The following is a 24,826-nucleotide window of genomic DNA, read 5'->3' as shown; positions in this document are numbered from 1 at the left end:
AACTGCTAGTAGTATGGATATACGAATTCCACCATCAATCAAGCACATTTCTTCCACTCATCTAATAACATGAAATCAAATATGAGAAGTATAAAGACCATGCAAATTGTCGAATCGACCCATAAATTTCACCATTTCTTCAATGAAGTTACAAGTCTTTTACAACAACATCTTGGCAACAATCTTTGCCTTCTCTCTCTACTCTACTTTAATTGCTATTCTATCAACTAGCTTCTAACTGCTTCCAACTATTCCTAACTAACTATTGCCTTTACAAAATGAAATGCCTGGGCTTATATAGTGCCCTCAATACAATTTGATGGCTTAGATCAATTCGAGATCAATGGCCAAGATTCAACAATGAAAACCCTAATTAGGGTTTGTTACAACTATTACATAACATTTAATGCTTGACCAATGATAAAATTGTATTGCTTGGACACATGTCCTCTCTAGAAAATTCCACCAATGGATAGCTGGGGTAGGTACATCGGAGTTTGTGCCACCTTCCATGAGTTAGGTACATTGAATCTGGAAATGCTGAGGTGGACCACACTGATTGGAGAAGTGATGACTAGGATGCCACCTCGTCTGACACTTGTAACTTGGTAGATATTCAACTTGATGTTGTTGAGAAGCTATCTTTAATTAACTCTTCTGAAATTATCTGCTTCTTCAACGAACCCTTTGCTCTGACTTCCTGTGTCCTTGATTTGCAGGATGATGATGTACCTCGCCTTGGAATGCTGGATTGGAAGAGGTCGCCCTTGATGACGTTAGTCCAAAGAAGGCCGTCCTTGTTGATGCTAGGCTGGAGGAGGTCGCCCTTTTCCTTGCTTGATCGTCCTTGGAGGAGACCGTCCTTGATCTGGCTTGATTTTCCAACTCCGGGATCTCCATTTGATGCCTACAAAACATTTCAAAATTAGTAATATATCTTGAAATCTAAAAATTAAACTTTAAAAGGAAGATTCAAGATTTTAATTAGGAAATTTCATGATAAATCTTGAGTTATCATTTCCTAATTTAGGATTTTCAAAGCAAAATTTAAATCTTCAAAAAATGGTGCCAAGGTGATTACGCCATACCTCCACTTGGGAATTAATTCTAAAAAAAATGATGCAAAAATAGGAGAATTTTGCTAGGCAAAGTGTAGATCAAAGCTCTCCCTTGGATAAAATGCACCTCCTTTAGCTTGGAAAAGAACTCCACCTTCCTCTTCAAAAATCTGGAAATTATCCTCCAAACTAGCAAGAAATACGCCTCTCCAATAGCCTTCAAGATGAATTTCGCCCTCCACTAGCTTCTCCACACTTAGTAGAAATTCGCTCCACACAAGCTAGATTTCACACCTCCTTCCTTGCTTCTCCAAATCGCACTTGAAACAATGAGTGAATGATTTGAATAATGAAAACATGCCCCAAATATATAGAGCGCTCACCATTTCACCTCCCCATAGGCCGACTTGATTAAAATAGGCCAAAAAAATAAATAAAATTAACAAGGAAAAGGCCGACTTAATAAAATAATAAAAATGATACCTCAAGCGCTCTTCTTTTTAAATTTTAATTTAATAAAAAAGTTAATTTTAAATGCCTTTATAATTGAAAATTTCGATTTTTTAAGGCTTCAATAATTAATTATTGAATGATATGCGCTTTTATTAAATGTCAATTTGATTTTAAAATATCTTGGAGTTTTAGCGAAATTGGCATTTAATGTGTCCTAGAGGACATTGGCGCCTAGGCATGGTAAAATATTGATTTGTAAGAACCTCGCCTTGGTCCCTGGGAGAGGGACAGGAGCGCCCCTTCATTTTTGGCCTTGTATTTCTTGCTTTTCACGTTCAAAGTCTCTTCCTGGACGTCCAAAATAGCATTTTTATTGGGAACCTTGAGTTTAATTCATTCCTTCTTTGCAAGGAGTGTGCCTTAAAGCACTTTCGCCCTGGTCCCTTGGTGAGGGACAAGAGCGATCTTACCTTTTGTCCTTGGTCCTTGTCTTCCAAATCGCCAATTCATGTTTGGGGGTAAACAATGATCTTCATTTGTCCCTTCAATGCACGTTTCACTCGCTTTCTTAAGGCAAAATTGACCCTCTCAAGATTTTCGCCCTGGTCCTCCAGTGAAGGACAGGAGCGATTTTTACATTTGAGCCTAGGATCGTTGATTTTTAGGGTCAATTCTTTGTCCATCATCTTTCGAAGGACATTTCCCATCTTGTATCACCTTGTCTTGGCGTGGCTTTTGGAGGAAAATGGTGGATTCTATAGAAATCGCCCTGGTCCCTTGGTGAGGGACAGGAGCGCCTTGGCCATCATGAGCTCACTTGTGTTTTGCAATCTTTCAAAATTATCTTCAATGGAGTGATTATGCCTTCCTTTACTCATCTCAAATGAAAAACTTGCTTTTCCTTGGCCAGAAACTTGTCTTGAGGGAAAATCGCTCTGGTCCCTTGGAGAGGGACAGGAGCTTCCTTTGAAAATAGCTCTGGTCCCTGGGTGAGGGACAGGAGCGCCTATTGCAATTCGAGTTGATTTTCTCCATTGTGACTCATTCAAGTTATATTCAACGGGCAAAACATACTACCCTTGTCCTCCTCAAATCGCGAAATCACTTAAATCTTGTGAGGATAATGCAAATTTGGAGTTCAAGCTTCGGTCCTTCAGTGAGGGACAGGACCGATTTTGTCTTCTAGGCCAAAATGCCTCACTTTTCACCATGAAATGTCTTGGCTAAGGAAGATATCATCTTGCTTCATGCTGTGAATAAAAGTTAATGTCCAAAAAAGATCTAAAATTGTGCATATAAAGAAAAGCGCTCTGGTCCTTCAGTGAGGGACAGGAGCGAAGTTGACCTTCTAGGCAAAAAACTTCATCATTTCATTGTCAAGTCTGGATGCTCTATCATGCTCATTTCGTCCTTCACCATGCCTTTGATGTTCCAATTTGACCAAACAAGGTCAGGAATGACTCAAATAAGCCTTTTCGCCTTGGACCCTTGGTGAGGGACAGGAGCGCTTTGCCTTGGTCCCTTGGAGAGGGATAGGAGCGAAATTCGCTCTGGATCCTCAATGAAGGACAGGAGCGAAATTTGACTTTTCGAACTCTCTATCAGGATAATTTTTATGGAATATAACATTTAAGTATAAGAAAGAAGAACTTATACTTTAAGTTATATTCCATATATACTTTCAGGATGTTTGAGAGTGGTTTCAGACCTCCAGGAGTTATATTGCAAAATCTAGTTTTTTGAGGTTTTTCAGTTTTTTAGACTTAGTCAAATTTCAGGATCAGGACATTCCAGACTTAGCCAAATTTCAGGATCAGGACTTCACTCCAGCAGGACCTGCTATCCTATTGATTTCCCCAACAGCACTCAAAATGCAAAGGCTAACTAACAAAACCCTAAAAGACCTAAAAAAACAAACCCTAAAAAGCAAAAAACATGGGTCCCCATTTGCAAATGGGGCGATGTGTGAAAACGTCACAACAAGAAGATACATAGATCATTGAAAAAGAAACAGGTCGATTTGGTTGGCCAAAACAGTCTTAAATTGATCACTCAATTCAAAATATTGTTACTTGTGGCATTTGATGTAGAAGCATCTTAGGAGTCTTGCAATTTTGCATTAACCAAAAATATTTTTCGTCTTTTTCAAATTTTATTCCTTGTTGTAGGTGTTTTATTGTAAAGGTAGATCCATTTTCTTATTACAAACCTCTAGGTACTCACATAGAGCTACGAGCAATAATGACCTTATGCAGTACTACATATCAAACTTGAAGCGTCTAGATTGAAATCAAACTATTGTAAATGGACCTTGAACATGTCTCCGTGTCCAAAATTGTATCTTATAAGCTATGGTATGTTTTATAAAAGGGGGACTTGTTTAGATTGTGTACTAATGTATATAAATTTTGAACTAATTTGTATAATTGGTCCCGGGGAGGATCATTTGGTTGGCTTTATCCTGTCACATAAAGAAGCCCTATAAAAGAATAATTCATTTCATAAAAACTAGCAAGGAGGATGGATAGAACAAATCGAGGAGTAGACATCCAAAAAAAGTGTGAATATTGCACATATTTTTGAACATTCTATTGTACACAGATCTGTTGTGATTATGGTCAGATGAAATTTATACACATGATATCTTGTGTCAAATCTTCTAAGTTTAACTTCTATTATGTTCCATTGAGTTTTCAATTTCTGTGGTTGTACTGCATGAATAGATTGTCTTTCATCAGACCCTCTATCCGTGACTGCATTATCAGTATAGTTGGAAACTGCCACCAAATGCTCTGCTCTTGATATTATAAATTCAACTACCAAGACCATATGTGAAACAATGCGACATTATGTGCATCTCCAAAAGAGTGTCATACAGCCCATAAAATAGGGGACAGTTATACTGCAGGTCTGAAAGCTGTTGAGTGGTGTAGAGGAGTGTTAATATCTGCAATTAGGAATGATGTACAATCTACATCTAACCTAGTAAAAGTATGATTCCTAATTTAGTTGTATGTTTTGTGGACAATGAGGAGTTGACTATTTTGGTTCCTAGCATAAAATCACTTTGTAATGTTTTGTTAGTTGTGGAGCTGACTATTTTGTTTGTTATTTTGTTGGCTGTCAGTTAGTTGTAGGGGTTCCCAATGGCTTTGTTCTAACTGAAAACTGTTGACTCCCTTTTTATTGAATAATCATAGACAAGAAAAGTGTTTGATTTTGGGTCGGGCTTCCTTGATCTATATGCATGCATGCAAACTCTATTGAATAAATTTCCTATTGTGTTATATTCTGTTACTCCTATTTGCTACACGCTGTTTGTTTCTATTATTGTATGCAATTGATAACTTAACCAGATGAGCACTGGCCACCGCCTACACTATGGTCATGGTTCTACGAGGAAAATGTATAATCACCAAAGATATGATAATATAATAACTTTTAGAAACAGACTAATGTATGTGTCTTGCTGGGAATAGAGCAATGGAATGCACACGTTTTCTATAGGGAATCTACCTATAATAGAGTTGAATTAACAAGAAGAGTGATGTTATTATTCAGATACTCACTTCTGTAGTGATTTTTTTTAATGATTATATTGTTCATCACATTTGAAAGGATTGATGGTAATAATGATGCTGTCTGTTTTCATAGGGTGGGGCACAAATGAGGACTTAATTATACAAATATTAGGTCATAGAACTGCAGCACAACGAAATCTAATAAGACAAACATATTTTCAATTGTATGGAGAGGACCTCCTGAAACGATTAGAATCAGAGCTTTCAAGTGACTTTGAGGTATGCACAATCAGCTATATATGTCTGGTTTCCTATTAAATGATATACATATACAGTTGTTCTTGGTAATGAGACATTTTCTCTCTGATGATTCCACTTGACTGACTTTCTATTAGCCTTTTAGATGAAGGAAATCATGTTCAGAATCTGTGGATGTGAATTGTCTTGTAACCTTGAAATTGTGTGTGGAAAAGAGAGCTGTGTTCCTTTGGACTCTTGATCCAGCTGATCGTGATGCTGTCTTAGCCCATGAGGCAATAAGGAGGTGGAACCCAAAGAATAAATCACTCCTAGAAATTTCCTGTGCTCGAACTTCAGCTGAGCTGTTGATGGTAAGACAAGCTTATCATATACGATACAAGAAGTCTCTCGAAGAAGACATTGCTGCACATACAACAGGAGACTTTCGAAAGGTGAATATTCTCAATTGATTTTCTTTTTCTTTGATTTTCAATGGCTCAATAAGCAGTCTATGTTGAGCATCCACGCCGCAAATATCATTTATAGGAAAAATGGAGAACACAAAGTTGGTGAAAATTGAATGTGGGTAATACTCTACTTTTTTCTTGCATCGGTTCAATAAAAAAAGAGTTGGTGAAAAAAAAAGCTACAAAGACTATAATCATTTATCTAAATAAAATATTGTCATCCCTTTTGTAAACATGAGCACTGTCTTTAAATTTTTTTGTTATTTTTAATCCTTAAAAATGTAACTACAGTAGAAGATTTTTGGACAACTTTAATCACTCAAACTTGTTCTTCTGTTGTAAATGCACTTGTATATCCCTTTTCTTTTTTGCTTCAACTTATGTTCCTCTTTAATGTCAACATTGTTTTCTTACCACAATCATTGGTCTATCATGTATCAGACTCTAGCAGAATCATCTTGATTCTTTTATCTTAAGATCAGTGCACACACACACACGTGTGTGTGTATGTTTTGATTCAGTTGATGATTTTGTGAATTAAGTGTGTAATGAAATTTAAACTCTGTATGGATGCCTCTCTTGACATGCTGTCAGTCTTATAGCTGATTCTCTTTCACTTGTATATCATCTGCTTGCCATTTGACCAACTCATTTTCTTTTTATCTTCATCTTGTACAGAATAATGTTTTTATCCACTTACTTTTGATCCTTATCTTGCACATAAACATGGTTCTATATTTCTGATTTTTCTCCGATGGTTTGAGATGGTTCCAAAATAGGAAGGTCATCTTCTGCTCACTCAAATTGAGAGACCCTTTAGGTAGAGACGTAGAAATGGTTTTGAAGACAAATATATGGACATTACAAACATATTTTTTGTGGAATTGTAACCTTGTTGATATTTATAATATTGGAAGAGTTTATGACCTTTTGAATAACTACTCTACAAGACAACAATATTCAGGGGGTCTCACTAGTTTAATTAGCAATCAATCAACAAAGCAATTTGAAGAATATTTTTCTTTGAAGTCTCTGTACAGGTTTTAAAAAATGCCTTGGAACCTACTCCAATTTTAGCGTTATAGATGATATATCTTGCAAAATATTTTTCTTTGATACTTAAACATGAATCTGTAGGAATTATGGCAAGTAAAAAGTGACTGAAAGGGAGATTGTCAAGAAAAGTAACATGTGATTATAAAAGTAACATGTGATTATAATATAATATGTACGTGTATATTTATTCAATAATTTTTATCACCAGTCTTGGAAATGATTATATGGAATAAATATATATGCTGCTGATTTCTATTTATTTATGTTCTTCTACCAGCTCTTGGTAGCACTTGTAAGTTCATATCGATATGAAGGTCCAGAAGTGGATATGCATCTAGCAAGAGCTGAAGCAAAGCAGCTACATGAAGCTATAACAGAAAAGGCAGTCAATCATGAAGAAGTAATTCGAATCATAAGTACAAGGAGCAAACCCCATCTGAATGCTACATTCAATCACTATAGAGATGAATATGGTCATCATATCAACAAGGTTTGATCTTGCAAACTAAGTTATAATTATTCTTGTACTATTGGTTTCTTTCCTTTTACCTATTTATTTTGTCACTCTATGGTAAATTACTGAATTTATAATAGATATTCAAGACGACTTTATTTGCTTTTGTTGGAATTGGTTTGAAAACATCAGTTCATACTTCGTTACACTCTGCTTGGTGAAATGTATGCTTCTCAAGCACACAATAATGGCATTTAGCATTGCATGTGTTCTTGAATATATTGATTTCATTATTTTTTCAACATTGTATGTTTTTAAACATGTCTCTTTTTCCCAAATTTCCTTATTCAATATAGTTATTTGTTGCACATTGTTTGGAAGAATCGAGAGGTTACCAACATTTAAGTTGCTTCTCTCTGTATGTTGAATTTTTATTTTTTTCTTGTTTAAATTATCACTTTGATGACTGCTATGCCAGAGGGGATAACATTGAATTGTTGATTATTATTTTCTTTCATTTGCAGGAGTCTTTCCTTATTTTGTTACGCATCTGATGGTTCATCCATTAGAAAAACAATACTGTATAAACTATAATTCTTCTTTTATAAACTGAAATCAATGTCATCCTTTCCAAATATAAAAATCAAGGCTACTGTGAACCATTGAACCATAGCATAGCATCCATGTGCACCTCATCTCACTGGAAGAGGAAGTTCTAGAGAGTTATACATGGATTAGTTGAAGGCAAACATGAAAGAAATGGAGAATGATAAGTCACCGGGTCTGGATTATCTAGCAGAATTCTTCAAAAGAATTGTGGAATGAGATTAGACAGTGTTATTAAAAAATGTTTCAGAAAGTTCTCAAATCTGAGAGAATAAACTGAAAACAATCTTATCTATTTCAAATATAAAATCAAACCTATTGTGCTTTATTAGACCACAATATCCACATGCACTTATCCTATGTCATTGGAAGGGGAAGTCTTAGAGAGTCATACTTGGATTAATGGGAATCAAATATGAAGGAAATGAAAAATGAGTAAGTTGTGATGGCTGGATTAACTAGTGGAATTCTATTAAAATTGTCAATCAAGTTTGTATTTTTTCAGAGATAAACCAGAGCCACTTGAAACAAAAAACAATGGAAAATTTGGTTGAAGCAGACCAAATTGAATCCATTCTTGTTTCCTGAATGGTCAAAAGAGAGCTTTTCACCTTTCAAAAAGGCATATCTGTTCTTGATAATCTTATCATTACATGGGAGACCTTTTCACCTTTCAAAAGGTATGAGCATTATTGAGTATAAACTTCGGTATGGCTTACTAGGGAATTGAATGAGGATTCATTATGAATATGTTGGATTGGCTTGGCTGAGTTTCCTCCTTTTACACGTTGTAAGGAATCTCTTCATATATTCTTCCACAAGGGTTTGTGGGAACACAATCACTTGCAGAGATCTATCCAACTGTTGCCTGCCATAATTGCAAAAATATGAATGATGGCACAATGCTAAGAAGATGGGACAAAGAGCACAAGAAAATGATGCCATAATTGCAAAAATATGAATGATGGCACAATGCTAAGAAGACGGGACAAAGAGCACAAGAAAATGATTAAGTCAAGGCCTTTTCTTACATGGTAAAGGAATATTGTGTGATGGATGGGCCCTAAGGAAAAAAAGTCAAGGAAAACAACTAGAAAACAATGAACATTAATTGAGGTACATTTCAGAGTTCACAAGGTTTTAATAGATGTAGGGTTTCAACTAATCAAGCATTTGCAATGAGTCAATCTAATGTAGGAACAATAACATAGCTAATATTTCCTTTCTTACAAAAGTAAAAATAGGAGGGTTAGAGTATGAATCTTTTCATGCTTTATTATTCCCAATTGATCACACAATGAATATAGGTTGAGAATTTGAAAGAAATCGTCAATGTAATCTAATAGTAGACACAATGAATGATCAAACCTTCAATAGTGTATCTCAAATTTTATAAGGTTTAATAGATGTAGGGTTTCAACCAATCAAGCATTTGCGATGAGTCAATCTAATGTAGAAACAATAGCATAGCTAATATTTCCTTTTTTACAAAAATAAAAATAGGAGGGTTAGAGTATGAATGCTTTATGATTCCCAACTAATCACACAATGAATGTAGACTGAGAATTTGAAAGAAATCGTCGATGTAATCTAATAGTAGACACAATGAATGATCAAACCTCCAATAGTGTATCTCAAAGTTTATAAGGTTTTAATAGATGTAGGTTTTCAACCAATCAAGCATTTGCAATGAGGCAATCTAATGTAGAAACAATAAAATAGCTAATATTTCCTTTTTTACAAAAATAAAAATAGGAGGGTTAGAGTATGAATCTTTTCGTACTTTATGATTCCCAACTGATCACACAATGAATGTAGATTGAGAATTTAAAATAAATTCTCGATGTAATCTAATAGTAGACACAATGAATGAACAAAACTCCAATAGTGTAACATTATGACAATAAAGTAAGATTTGCAATATGCTAAGCATTGAGAACCTTCAATAAGTTCCAATGGGGTAATCACCACCTCTAATTTGAATCTTGGAGTATGAAGGTCATGTCATGGTGTGAGGTTAAGGTGCCAATGATTTTATGGAAGGATGACTTGCTACTCCTTGATCGAACCTTAACTTTTGTAGCCAAGTGGATAGACATAGGACACTAGGAAATAATGACCAAAAGGAAAGAGGCATTAGCTAAATGCATCTCTTGTACCTCATAGATAAGATTGTTGAAAGCGTGAGCAATGAGAGTAATCTTGTTATTTGAAAATAAATAAAAAATTATTTTATGATGATAATTATGTATTATCATTAATGATCTAGTAATATTGAATCATCAATGATATGATCAAAATAAAAAAAAATGATCATATTATAATTACAATTCTATTTCATAATTATCAAATATGAAGTAGTTCAATATATATATTTAACAAACTTATGCTCAACATCTTCTAGTTCTAGTTTCGTAGCTTGTGATAATAACAAAGATCAGTTACTTCATGTTGTATCAGGGCCAATTTGTTAGCATAATTGGAAGCACTACCAAAAAGATGAAAGAATTTAAATACTTCCTTACATAAGAGTCTAGAATCTAGGTAGTGGGTTGAGACACATGAAGAGCAATGTAGAATCATCACTTGGTGCTTTAGCCCATAGTTACAAGACTTGGACTCGGCAAGCTTATTTTTGACTCGGACTCGGACTTGGCGCCCAGACTCAGCAAAAACTCAGCAAATTGAAAAACCCATGAAATTCAAATATTTTTAACGATTTTAAACTTGTTTCATGTATTAGGCTCGACGTCCCTTTTCTCCTATCTCTACTTTCCCTTGCTCTTTTTAGGTTGTCAGATTTCATCCCACCTGCATGCTCTCTCCCAAACCTTGCTCTTTCCCCTTGCTTTGTTAGAGATTCAAACTCGTCCCTATTGGCATGCCTCTTGCCTAAAATTCAATTCCCAACAAGTAATAAGAGTTATGAGGTATCTCCAACCCTTGAGCTTTGACATTCCCGCTTTTTATCATTCCTACCTACATCTTACGTGACTAAGAGAGCCATTAGTGGCCAATTTGATGCCACAACTACCACTAAAAGGATTTTACCACTCAGAAACAATTCAACTCTCAATGGTGTAGATTTACATGCAATTTCAAGTGAGAGATGATAAGGCAAATGTAAATCTCATGCAAGAAAAATAAGAGTTGCTTTTCTTGCACACCTCAACCGGTCACCTACTCCTTGGGCATAATTAATGTGGGGGTTGCAATTGTGGCCACCCATGGTCTTGGCATAGGTCTTGCTCATTTTGACGCAACCACATATCAGTGGTGGATCTCTTCCCCAAGTCATTCAAATGCATTGAAGGATATATTTTGCCAAATTTTTATTATGGAGATTATGAATGATTATTCTACACAAAAGACCCTAGCAGATATAGATTTGAGGTCAAAAGCCCTTCGATTTGTAGGGAACTAGAGGACAAAAACCTTGTAGCTTCATTAGTTAGAGGATGAAAAACCCTTTGACTTAGAGATCGATCTCATATAGACGTCGTAATAGTGCTCTTGTGGTTGTGTATTGCAATCGTACCCAATACACATCATATCTAGCTGGTTAAGGATTCAGGATTCAAAAAGTTTCATCTTAGGTTGGTCTTGTTATTTTAGGTATTATTTGGTAAATGTAAGAAAATTACTTTCTCTATGCTTAGATCTAGAAGCAAGAAGGAGAAAGGATTGTCGTGATTTTCCTTAATCAGTATTTTGTACCAATGTTCCATGGGGACCCCCCCCCTTTTGGCCGCGTCTCGAAGACAGGGACGTCTCCGGGACGGGGGGACGGGGACGCGACATCCCCCGCCACTGCCACCTAAGAGCCGCTGGAGACGGGGAGACGTGGAGACGTCTCCGCGTCTCCTTGGGTGACGCTTGGACATCTCCTGTCACCCCTGGTGCAAAGGCACCTAAGCACACAAGCATAGCAGGAGGTCAAAAGTCATTATATGAACAATTTATTGTATTTGAGTCATTCATAACATATTAAGGTTATTTGAGTCAATTGAATCATAATATGTAAGGCTAAATGAGCCATTTTGTCCAAAGATATCATATTTGGTCCATATTGAAGTTTTAAAAGTATCCATGTAAGAGTTAGAGTCATTTATGTCAAAAATTGTAAAAATTGCAAAGTTGCAATATTGCCAAAAGTGCAACAAAAGTGTAAAAATGAAATCCATTGGTTATGAGGTGGTTGGAGAAGTTAGAAAAGAGTTGGAAATGGTTTATAAAACCATGTTTGGTCGAAATCAAGAAGGGAGATCAGTTTGGAGGGGATTTGACAAAGATTATCCATCAAACCCTCAAACTGTCATGAGGTTTTAAGGAATCTATGGCTGTCATAGATCCATGGAGGATCACATTTGATGTAATTTTTATATGTATATGTTATTTAATGATAGATTGATGAAATATCTTTCAGATGAATCCTTTCTTGTGCATTTTTGTGGAGTATTTGGCAAGATATGTTTGTTTTTTCAATGATTGTCAAAACCCTGCCAAGGGTTACCCAGTTTTGGGAAAATGATCATATCTTTTTATTTAACCGTTGGATCTGGCTGAAATTTTGAGAGAACTTGTTTAACTCAGTGATATAAAGTCTGACCGAAGCGATTGTCTTTATAAGAAATATGTAAAATGTTATTGATGACTGTTTGTTACAGTTCACGGTGAAAAGCAGATTGGTGAAGGCAGCAACAACCCGGTTGTAGCATTTGGTGTGGTCACATGAGGGATAATATTGAAGAAAGGATATATGTGTTGGAAAGGTCTCTGAATCTTCTTTCCAATGCTTTTGGTCTTACTTTATTTGGTTAAGAATTGAATATTTTGTGATTATTTTGGTGAAAACAGTTGTTAAGGGATGAAACCCTAAAGTAGGGTATTCCATGGCAATAAAGAATTTGTTCTCTCATGTTATGGTGAATTTTATGATCTGAAATATTGAATGAAGGGTTTTAAGGATGTAATATAACCTTTGAAATTGTTTTGAAGTTGAGAAGAGTGATTTATCTTTTTATATGTCTCTTGATTCAAGTTTAAAGTTTACCCTTGAATGAAGGTTTTATGGATTTTCATGATGCTCTGCATCAACCCCCACGTATATGCAATGTTTAAAATTAATTTTTTTTTAAAAAGTGACTTTTTTGGGGGTTAAGAGGTAACCCTAATTGTATTTAGCAATTAGCAATTAGCATTGAAGAAATCTTGGTATTTAGATTTAGTATTTCAAATTTCCTATAGTTTCATTTGAAATGTAATTCTTATATTATTATACTGTCATACATCTTTTCAAAACTAGTTTTTCAAGTACTATGTGTATATGTATAACTATATCAGCACCACCAACCCGCCACCCTGTTGATGTGTATTTTGTACACAACCAAACACAGAATAAAATACCCAAAGGTATCTTACCCTCTCTTGAATAAAGCCTCCGAATGCTGAAGATGTCGCGAAAAGGATCAATCGGGATGACTTCAAGGTTCTTCGTTGCAGGATCTCTACGTGTGGATAAGCACCAGTGGTCGTTGTATATGCTGTTTCTTCAAGGGGCCTTACGTACTTTCAGAGAAAGCTTGTCCGTGTTACTCTTTTTTTGACTGCAGGAACAGGATTTTCCTAACACTAACAGATTTTCAAAAAAATGTCAAAAGGATAAGGGTTTCAAGGAAGGAATGCCAATCTAATCCTAAGAATGACTCAATGAAGGCTAGACTTGGTAAGATTCTACCAATTTCAGTATCGCCAAGAAATTACAACTCTACTGGAATTGATGCGATCTTCTAAGGTGATTCAGTAACTTTCAAATCATCAAGGATATAGATACTATCATAGAGATACATATCAACTCTTCCAAAAATGATTGAATTTTTAAGCAATCTCAATATTTCTAGTTGACCACACAAGGCGTCCTTACAATTAGTAAGAAGCTAGTGGTTTGGAACGTGAATCTTACCAAAGATCAAGCACAACACTTAGTCCTTCAAACTTAAACTTAAATACTACTTCAACTGAGAGTGATTCAAGAAAGTAAACAATCATGAAGATAGCCACAAGTATTGCAATAAAACACCATAACTTCAATATTTTATTGATCTCAAAGCCAAATAGACAACAATTGTTCAAAATTCTTTCTTCACTACTCAAGCTTGCTACTCAATTACTTTTTCTCTCTAAGCTCTCTCTCCTTTTTTCTAACTTCTAACTCCCTAAATAAAAATGAGTGAGGGTATATATAACATCCTCAAATACAATGAATGGCCCAAATCGAAAGAAGATCAACGACTGAGATTTTGACACCTAAACCCTAATTAGGGTTTGTTACAAAAAGGTCCCCATTTAGATAAACATCATTAAATGCATAGCCAATAATTAATTGGCACAAATATTGAGGAAACATAGACCAATAGGAATTAAGCTGCCACATCATCCTATAACAACTTTTCATCTAGAATTTTGTTCCCTTTCCTATGCTCTTTCGTAGCATATTCAATGAATCTGGACACAGCTCTCTCGATCTCAGCAATGGGAATCTCAGGAAGATTCTTCATTCGTTCTTCCAAGTGAAGGACTTGATCAAAAGCAGTGAGAAGAGCTGTCTCCCATCCCGGTTCAAGTTCTTTGGTCTTCTCAATCAGGAACATAGTAGTGTACATCTGATCTCGTTGCTTATCTGTGATGATATTCTCCTCCTTGCAAAAGATAACCTTGACTCTCTCCTCCAACTCTTGGATGTCCACATCTGTCTCAATCTCGATCCGCCTGCCAAGAATGGTACATAACACCTCAAACACCTTATCTTGAATTGGATGAATGATACCTTCAACTTGACTACATCTGGTGTTGATGTCCTCAAAAATGACCTCTTTCATCTGGAGCAGAGCTGACCACTGTAGGAGATTATGGGTTCCTCCATCCATTATCTTTTCTTGTGCTAGAATCCGTCTTGGTGTTTGTCTTATCACTTGTAAGACAGGAATGATAACATCTCTAGTGTGAGTGAATGCAGCTACAGTTATCATTAGATTATGAATAATCTCAAGGACCTGGATAGCTCGATGAACCGTCTTCATCATTCTCGTTGCAAATTCAACGGCTACCGTGTGGGATTTATCAATCCAAGAGCTCATAAGCTGAACCAAGCTCTTTACCCTTTCTGCCTCGCCTACTGATTCAAGAGGGAGTGCCTGTAAAGGGGATACTGTTGGATCTTGACGTCTCAAGGGCTGATTGAGATGACTAAAATAGCTTCTCCAAGCACTGACCTCTCTCTCAAGCGTCTTATTTTTTTCCATTTCTTCTTTAAGTTTGTCTTTAAGTGCTTCAAATGAATCGGTTGCTTCTTCCATTGCTTGTTCGGAGGTAAGTGGACCAAGCTCAAATGTTTCTAAGTCATACTCATCTGCAAGAATCTCACCCTCATATTTGTCCACTATTGGTGTAGCTACTTGCAATTTCCTGGATCCTGTCTCATCTCTAATTATCTTGGACATCCTTGTGGCCTTCTTCTTTTCCATTACCTCTTGAGAGTTTCCTATAAGGCTTTCCAAATCAAATACATCTTCTTCCTCTTCAATCACAACTACCCTTGTCAGTCTCTCTTTTAACCAATCTGGAATGGCGGATCTTGTTTCCCTTACTTGTATTTCTTTAAGCAGTGGTCTATCCTCTCGGAAAGGAGATGTCGCTTCATCATCATTCTTCTCTTCATGTAGCTCATTAGCATCAACTTGGGGAGATTGGCTCGTCGACTGCTGAGGTGTCTGTCCCTTTTCTTGCTTGTCATTTTGTACCATGGATTTCATAGATTCATCAATTTCATATACCATCTTCCCCTGATCTTCTCCTTGATTTGCCTTCTTTTCATGTCGAGAAGATGTGCTTGGTGGGTGATCAGGGTTTGTTTTCTGCTTCTTCCTGGTGGATTCCCTTTTCTCAGGTCTTTCTTTCCTCTTTGAGCCTTTGGAATGAGAAGTATTCTCACTCACGCTTGCTTCTCCTTCCTCTGGTCTTGCCTCCAAAGTGAATGTCATTGATACATTCTGCTCTTTCAACTTCTGATGCTGTACATCCACCCATCTGCGAGTGCATGATAAAACGGGGGCCATCAAGGCTCTCAAGTCTAAAACCTTAGGCTCATTCCAATCTATTTTTACTTCCTTGTCCTCTTTCTCATAGGATGACTAGAGGTATCTACCATTGTCTTGGGCCTAATCGACTACTCTATAAACTTTGCATTTCTTGATGAGATCTAAGGGTAGCCGTGAATGCATTTTTCTTTTAACCTCTAAATCACCTGGGAGATTCATCCAAAAGTCCTCCACCTGAAACTCATGCTTGTACTTCCTGCCGACTGTCTCTTCCATATAACCATGAGGATCAAAATTCTCCCGCGAGGCAAAGAATGAGAATGAGTATAAAGATAATTCCTTCTCTGCATCCTCCAAGGCTTGAGTGTTAGGAGACACCTCAATTGAATTCTCTAATATGATGGGCATGGGAATTCCATTTCCATGCTTGTGTCTGGATGCCTTCGCATAAGCTGCCAACTGTCTGGTCACCTCAAGTAGTATTATTCTGTCTGCTGGATATCTTGGCAACATGTAAGGTGGTGAAGGACGCCCATGAACTCTGATATATGTGAACTTTTGAAACTGGATGAACCATGCACCATATTTCTTTACAAGTTCCTGCGCATCCGGAGATAGCCGATTGTGAATCCCACCTTGCAATATCTTGGTAATGTTCATCGTGAAGGTGTCATTGACTAACTTGTAGTCACTTCTAGGCAGATGATGCAGATGAACATAAGAATCACAAACCCTCATTTCTCTGGGTCCTCTTCCGATCACTCCTCTGTGAGGTAGCCCTGCATACTCGAAACTCCTGATTAAGGCATATATAACATATGAGCTCATGTGGAATGATTTGGTGGGTCTTAGCCTTCTTAACTGCACGTCCAGACAATTGCTAATAATTTTGGCCCAATGAAGCATTCCTTTTCCTTGGACTATCATTTGAATGAAGAAGAACATCCATTTTTCGAAGAAGAAGGCTTGAGGAGCCCCTGTAACTCGATTGAGCAAAGTTATCAGATCCGTGTATTCCTCCTGGAAGTCGATCCTATGTGGTGTATTGGGAATCTTGTTCAGGCGAGGCCGACTCTTGAGCAACCAATTCTTATTGATGAGATTCAGACAAGTCTCAGGATCATCTTCATAGATCGACCTGGCTCCTTCTAAGCTTTTGTAAATCATATCCTTATGGTCTGGAAGTGTTGACGTGTATTTTGTACACAATCATACACAGAATAAAATACCCAAAGGCATCTTATCCTCTCTTGAATAAAGTCGCTAACTGCTGAAGATTTCACAAGAAGGATCAGTTAGGATGACTCCAATGTTCTTTTTAGTAGGGTCTCTACGTGTGGATAAGCACCAGTGGTCGTTGTGATTGCTGTGTCATCAAGGGGCCTTACGTTGCCGAAAATTTTGCTAAACTAAACAAGCTTTTCAAAAAAAATATCAAAAGGATAGGGTTTGCAAGAGGTCTAATCTAGTTTAACCCTAAGAATGACTCAATGTGGACAAGACTTGGTGAGATTCTACCAATTTCAATATTGCCATAAATTAACAACTCAATTGAAATTAATGCGATCTTCTAAGGTAACAAATGATTTTTCAATACATCAAAGACCAAGGACACTACCACGAAGGTACATATCCAAGATACAACAATGATTGAAGGTTTAAGCGATTCAAATATCTCCAGTCGACCATGCAAGGCGTTCCTACAATCAGCAAGAAGCTAGTGGTTTGGAAAACGAATACTACCAAAGATCAAGTCCAACACTTTGTCCTTCGAATTAACACACTACTTCGATTGAGAATGATTCAAGGAAAATGAACAACCATGAAGATAACCAAAAGAATTGCAACAAAACACCATAACTTCAATATTTCATTGATCTCAAAGCCATCATGTACAACAATTGCTTGAATTCCTTTCTCAAAACTCAATCTTGCTACAAAAGTAAATTGCTTCTAAACTCTAATCTCTCAATAATTTCTAACTTCTCTCTAACTTCTAGTTTTCCTTCTTTTTCTAATAAAATGACAAAATGAAATGAAATGAGGGTATAAATAGCATCCTCAATTACAATGAACGGTCCAGATCAAAAAGCAGATCAATGGCCAAGATTATGACACCTAAACCCTAATTAGGGTTTTATTACAAAAGTTCCCCTTTTATTGCACAACATTAAATGCATAGCCAATTATTAAATTTGGCACGAAAATCTAGGAGACATAAACCAATGACAACTAAGGTGCCATGTCATCTATAATAACCTCTCATCTAGAATCTTATTCCCTTTCCAATGCTCCTTTTTAGCATATGCAATGAATCTAGACATGATTCCTTCGATTTCAGCAATTGGAATCTCGAGAAGATTCTTCATTCTTTCTTCCAAGTGGATGACCTGATCAAATGCCTCGAGAAGAGTAGCGTTCCATTCAGGTTCAAGTTCCTTAGTTTTCTCAATCAGGAGCATGGTAGCAAACATCTGGTCCTGTTGCTCATCTATGATATTAGTGTCCTTGCAAAAGATAACCTTGATTCTATCCTCCAATTCCTGCAAATCCACATCTGTCTCAACTTCGATCCTCCTGCCAAGAATAGTACGTAGTACCTCAAATATTCTGTCCTGGATCGGGTTGATAACCTCCTCAACATGGCTACATCTAGTACTGATGTCCTCGAAGAGAACTTCCTTCATCTGGAGTAAGGTTGACCACTGAAGTAAACTGTGAGGTCCTCCATCCATGATCTTTTCCTGTGCTAAGACCTTCCTCGATGTTTGTCTGATTACTCGCAAGACAGGAATGATAACCTCTTTGGTATGAGCAAAAGCAGCTACTGTTATCATCAAGTTGTGGATAATCTCAAGAACCTGGATAGCCCTATGAATAGTCTTCATCATCCTTGTTGTAAATTCTACGACAACTGTATGAGATTTGTCCATCCAAGTACTCATACGCTGGACCATACTCCTGAATCTCTCTGCCTCACCAATTGATTGAAGGGGAAGTGCCTGTATGGGTGATCTTGCTGGATCCTGACGTCCTAAAGGTTGATTGATATGACTGAAATATGTTCTCCATGCACCAACCTCTCTCTCAAGCTTCCTATTCTTCTCCATTTCTTCCCTAAGCTTGTCTTTCAAGGCCTCAAATGAATCGGTGGCATCATCAAGTGTCTGCTCGGCTGTGGATGGACCTAGCTCAAATGTCTCTATATCATATTCCTCTGCTAAGATCTCACCTTCATACGTGTCCACTGCCGACGTAGCTATCTGCAACTTTCTGGATCCAGTTTCATCTCTAATCATCTTGGACATCTTGGTAGCCTTCCTCTTTTCTGTCACTTCCTAGGAATGTCCGACAAGGCTCTCCAAATCAATTACATTGTCTTCGTCCTCAATCACGATCACCCAAGTTAATCTTTCCTTCAACCAATCTGGGATGGCAGATCTTGTCTCTTTAACCTGTATTTCCTTGAGCAATTCTTCTTCTCTGGGAGGAGATGTTACTTCATTATCTTCCCCATCTTCATGCAACTCATTGTCTTGAAGAGATCCACCTGGTGCCTGTCCTTCTTTATCATTCTGTACCATTGACTCCATAGAATCTTCCACTTCAAGTGTCCTCTTCTCTTGTCGAGAAGATGTGCCGGATGAACGATCTCGGTTGGCCCCTTGCTTCTTCTTGGAAGATTCTTTCTTCTCAGGTCTCTCTTTTCTCTTCGAGCCTCTTGGATGGAGATCGCCTTCACTTGCACTTCGAAGGTTGCCTTTATTTGCATTTCTGGGATTAGGATTACCTTCGCTTACACTAGCTCCACCTTCGGCTGGTTTCTCTTCCAAAGTGAAAGTCATAGCTATGCCTTGCTCTCTCAACTTCTGATGCTGCACATCAACCCATCTGCGAGTACAAGACAAGACTGGAGCCATCAAAGCATCTAGATCCACGACCTCGGGCTCATTCCAATCTAACCTTACTGATTTGCTTTCTCGGTCATAGGATGACTGGAGATGTCTGCCATTGTCTTGAGCTTGGTCGGCCACTCTGTAAATCTTGCATTTCTTGATGAAATCCAAAGGTAATCTAGAATGCATCTTTCTTTTCACTTCAAGATCGTCTAGGAGATTCATCATAAAATCTTCTATCTGAAATTCATGCTTAAACTTCCTACCGACTGTCTCCTCTATATATCCATGTGGATCAAAGCTTTCTCTCAAAGCAAAGAATGAAAAAGAATACAAAGCTAACTCCTTCTCTGCGTCATCCATGGCTAAAGCATTAGGACATATCTCAACTGAATTGCCTAAGATGATAGGTACAGGAACTCCATTTCCATGTTTGTGTCTGAATGCCTTCGCATAAGCTGCCAACTGTCTTGTTACTTCAAGTAACACTATTCTGTCTGTCGGATATCTCGGCAACATGTATGGAGGTGAAGGACATCCATGAACTCTGATATAAGTAAACTTCGGAAATTGGATAAACCAAGCACCATACCTCTTTACTAGTTCCTGTGCATCCTGAGATAATCTGTTGTGAATCCCGCCTTGCAATGTCCTTGTAATGTTCATTGTGAAGGTATCATTAACTAACTTGTAGTTACTTCCTAGCGGATGATGCAAATGGACATAGGAATCACAAACTCTGACCTCGCCGGGTCCTCTTCCAATCACTCCTCTGTGAGGTAGTCCTGCGTACTCAAAGCTCCTGATTAAGGCATATATGACGTATGAACTCATGTGGAAGGATTTGGTAGCCTTGAGCCGCCTTAATGATGCCACTTTCGATTATCCTCCTGGCGACAGGTGATGGCTTGCCAATGTAAGGGACCTCTCGAAACTTCTTCGTACTGAAGTTACCCAAGTTGGTATCTCCAATGTTGCTCCACTTAGACACGATCTTGGTCTCCACTTCTTCGGTCTTTTGATCTTCCTTCATGAGAGTTGGACGACTGGTGGATGCTCCCGCCTTCGGGGTCGCCATACCTACACAACATTTCATAATAAGAAACTAGATTTTGCGATGTATAACATAGATTAGATTAATTTTAGGAAACTTCATGATAAGTCCTTGAGTTATCATTTCCTACAAAACGATTGAGCTATTGGAATTCAAAATTTCAAAATTCAAAATTTGAAGCAATGACGATCAAAATTCAAAATTCAAGGGATCCTCGCCATACCTCACTTGAGAGTTTAACTCTAAAATGCAAAACAAGAAATTCGCCTAGGCAACAATCGAAATTTGGTGACTTCAACGTGATCTCTCTCAAGCTAGCAACTTCGCCACCTTTGGGATGCCTTTGATGTAGTCTTTGGCAAGTTCGCCTCACTTGAAACTAAGCTCGCACTCCCCTTTGAAGATGATGTTCGCACCTTCCTTTAATGAAATTCGCACTTCTCCTTTATGAAATTCGCTCCTTGTAAATACAAATCACACACCTCTTTGTCTTCTCCAAATCGCATATGAATGAAGGTGAAATGATGATTTGAAAATGAAATTATCACCTTCCCTTTATAGGCGCTTACCTTATGTATTACCTTAGGCCGACTTTGCAAAATAAGGTAATTTAAAACAATTTTTTAATAAAAATCAAGGCCGACTTTGCAAAAATAAAAGAATTTTAAATCAAGCGCCCCATTTTATTATTTAAAATAATAATTAATTAATTAAATGCCATCGTTTTTTAATTAATTCGATTTTTAAATAGGCAAAAATTAATTAATTAATGCTTATGCGCAATTTTTAAATGCTATCAATTGATTTATCGATTTTTCTAGCATTTAATAAAAATTCAAAAAATGTTTAGTGCCAAAATTTGGAGGAGGGAAAGACACAAACATATCGCCCTGGTCCCTGACTGAGGGACAGGAGCGAATTATGTTTTTGACCTTGATTCTTGTGCTTTTGACGTTCGAAACCTCCATCTTCATGTTGAAACTGGCATTTTTGCTAAGAATTTCAAACTTGATTAACTTGGTTTTGTGGATGAGTGCCTTTTATGACCATTATCGCCCTGGTCCCTTGGTGAGGGACAGGAGCGAATTATGTGTTTTCTCCTTGACCTTCGTTTCTATGATCACCAAATTTCATTATGAGGGAGAAACAACGTTAGATTTTCGTTCCATGCTTGCTTCACTTGTCTTTAACAAGGCATTTTGATGCTTGAAGGATTATCGCCCTGGTCCTTTGGTGAGGGACAGGAGCGAACCTTGTGCTCTAGCCTCAATTCTTCGTTCTTAACCTTAACTTCTCGTTTGTCGCCTTCAAAATGATATCTTTGATCTTGTGTACCTTGGCTTTGACGTGATCTTGAAGGATAATGAGTGATTATGTGAAAATCGCCCTGGTCCTTGCCTGAAGGACAGGAGCGATATAGCTTCTTGGTTCAATTTGATCACCTTTTGACGTTTGATTTTCTCGCATATCATCTTCTTAAGACACCTTAGACCCTGTGGAACCCTGTACAACCTTGACTTGGCGTGATTTTTGAAAGAATTGGCTAGTATGATGATTATCGCCCTGGTCCCTGACTGAGGGACAGGAGCGAATTTGGGCATCCTGGGCTCAACCTTGTTTGTATCAACTTGCAATCACCTTCACAACGTAGAATGAGGTCCTTTGATCCTTATTGAGCACTCGAAACGTGATCAACATCCAAAACTTAAGCCTCCATAGAATTTTCGCTCTGGTCCTTGACTGAGGGACAGGAGCGAACTAGGGCATTTAGTGCAAAATCTTCATCATATTGACTTGCAATTGTCTTCAAGGCGCAAAATGATGTTCCTTACTTCCTTTCAAACACCTGAAATGTGATTAATTAACATAAATTTGGACACATTTGAACATTTCGCTCTGGTCCCTTGGAGAGGGACAGGAGCGAACTTGGGTATTTGAGTGTAGATCCTTCATCTTTGGCGGTCTTTGATACATTGTTCTTCGTCGAGACACCTCAAAATGTCCTTGCCACCTTATACTTTGACTTGGAGTGATTTAAACTAGAGTGGAAGGCAAGATAACTACCATTTCGCCCTGGTCCTTGACTGAGGGACAGGAGCGAATTTGGACTTGTAGGCTCCATCACACTTTGCTAACTTCAAAAATTATATTCAATGGACTCATTGTGTCCCCTTCCCTTCATCTTTGGCCGGGAGTTTGTTCAAACTTGGCGAGAAATTGTCCTAAGGCAAAAATCGCTCTGGTCCCTGACTGAGGGACAGGAGCGCCTAGGCCAATTTGAGTCTCCTATTGATGTCTTGTAATCTTCAATTTGTCTTCAACGGGTTCATTTCATCCTCCTTTCTTGCTTCAAACTCAAAACTCGCTTGCTTTTTGCCCAAAACATGCCTCATGAGGAATTTCGCTCTGGTCCCTGGGAGAGGGACGAGAGCTACCATTGAATTTCGCCCTGGTCCTTGGCTGAGGGACAGGAGCGATCTTGCTTCAAAGTCATGTTTTCCTCATGTTTGCGCTTTCAACTTATATTCAACTGATGAAACATATCTCCTTGGTTCTCCTCAAATCGTCAAATTGTTTAAATCCTGCAAGGACAAGGCAATGTTTGATTTTGAGCTCCGGTCCTCCACTGAGGGACAGGAGCGATTTTTGCTCCTGGCACATTTCCATGCTTGTGAAATTCTTCAAATTATATTCAACGGAAAGATCGTGCCTCCCTTTACCACTTCCACTTTGAAATTCGTTTGGATCCTGCAAGGACAGTAAGATTTTGAGAAACGAGCTCCGGTCCTTCACTGAGGGACAGGAGCGATTTTGCTCCTACAGGCCAAAATATCAAGATTTTGGGAGTTCAATCACTTCACAAGGCAAAAACAAGTCATTTCTAATGCCCGGGATCAATTATCAAAATTTTCAAAATTTGGTCAAAATTACTCAATCGGACGAAAATCAAACACTCATCATCAACACTTAGACAAATCTTCAGAGTTGCACTCAAAATTCCAATTGAAACTAGACCAACTTACTTAGCCTCTGGCGAATTCACTTTATTCAAAATTGCATCCCTCGGGAGGAAGCTCTCAAATTCAAAATTGGACTGGACTCTAGCTTGAAAACACAGTAACAGAAACCCTAAGGCTTGACCCTGGTCTAGACAACTAACAAACTAAACCAAAACCCTAAAAAGCAAAGCGAAAGGCGAGCAAAAACGAGCAAAAAGAGGGGGTCCCCATTAAATGGGGCGATGTGTGAAATGGTCACAACAGGAAGATGAAGAGCTTCACTTATAGCTTCCTTTGAAAGGTAAGCTAAGATGTTCCCATCTTTGGTTACGATCGTCCTTGATTGTGAGTCATAGTGGCGGGCACACTCTATCATCAGCTCATGACACTTGACTGCGGGAGGGAAACCTGCCGCCTTGATGATACCACTCTCGATTATCTTCCTTGCAATAGGTGATGGCTTGCCAATGTAGGGGACCTCTCGAAACTTCTTCACATGGAAGTTTCCCAAGTTGGTGTCTTCGATATTACTCCACTTGGACACGGTCTTGGTCTCCAATTCGTCACTCTTCTGATCCTCTTTGATGAGAGCTTGACGACTTGTAGATCCTCCGGCCTTGGGAGTCGCCATTTGATGCCTACACAAAAATTTCAAAATTAATCCTTAAGCATTATATCTTAAAGTATAGAAATTAAGACTCTTCAAAGGGAAGATTCAAGATATTAATTAAGAAATTTCGTGATAGATCTAGAATTCTTCATTTCCTAATTAATTAATCAACAAAAATAAGACTTAGACACTTTCCAAAAAATTGCTATGAAAACAAGTCTTGAATAAGGGCATCAAGATGATTCCCCATACCTTCTCTTGAGCACTCAACTAAAAAAAACTTTGAAAATGATGAAAGAAGACTGGATTTTGATGG

General features: G+C 37.7%; 1 protein-coding gene across 1 annotated transcript in view; it reads left to right on the top strand.

The window, feature by feature from the left end:
• LOC131038232 (annexin Gh1) overlaps positions 1-24,826 on the top strand; it is an 88,038-nt gene that overhangs the window by 24,092 nt on the left and 39,120 nt on the right. The window contains exons 2-4 of the mRNA XM_057970603.2: positions 5,166-5,311; positions 5,506-5,724; positions 7,073-7,285. Of these exons, the coding sequence (XP_057826586.1) occupies positions 5,166-5,311; positions 5,506-5,724; positions 7,073-7,285 (578 nt within the window). The remainder of the gene's footprint in view (positions 1-5,165; positions 5,312-5,505; positions 5,725-7,072; positions 7,286-24,826) is intronic.

This window comes from Cryptomeria japonica, chromosome 10 (assembly GCF_030272615.1).
Source record: "Cryptomeria japonica chromosome 10, Sugi_1.0, whole genome shotgun sequence".
NCBI classification, from domain to species: domain Eukaryota; kingdom Viridiplantae; phylum Streptophyta; class Pinopsida; order Cupressales; family Cupressaceae; genus Cryptomeria; species Cryptomeria japonica.
This window is presented reverse-complemented; position numbering and strand designations above follow the sequence as displayed.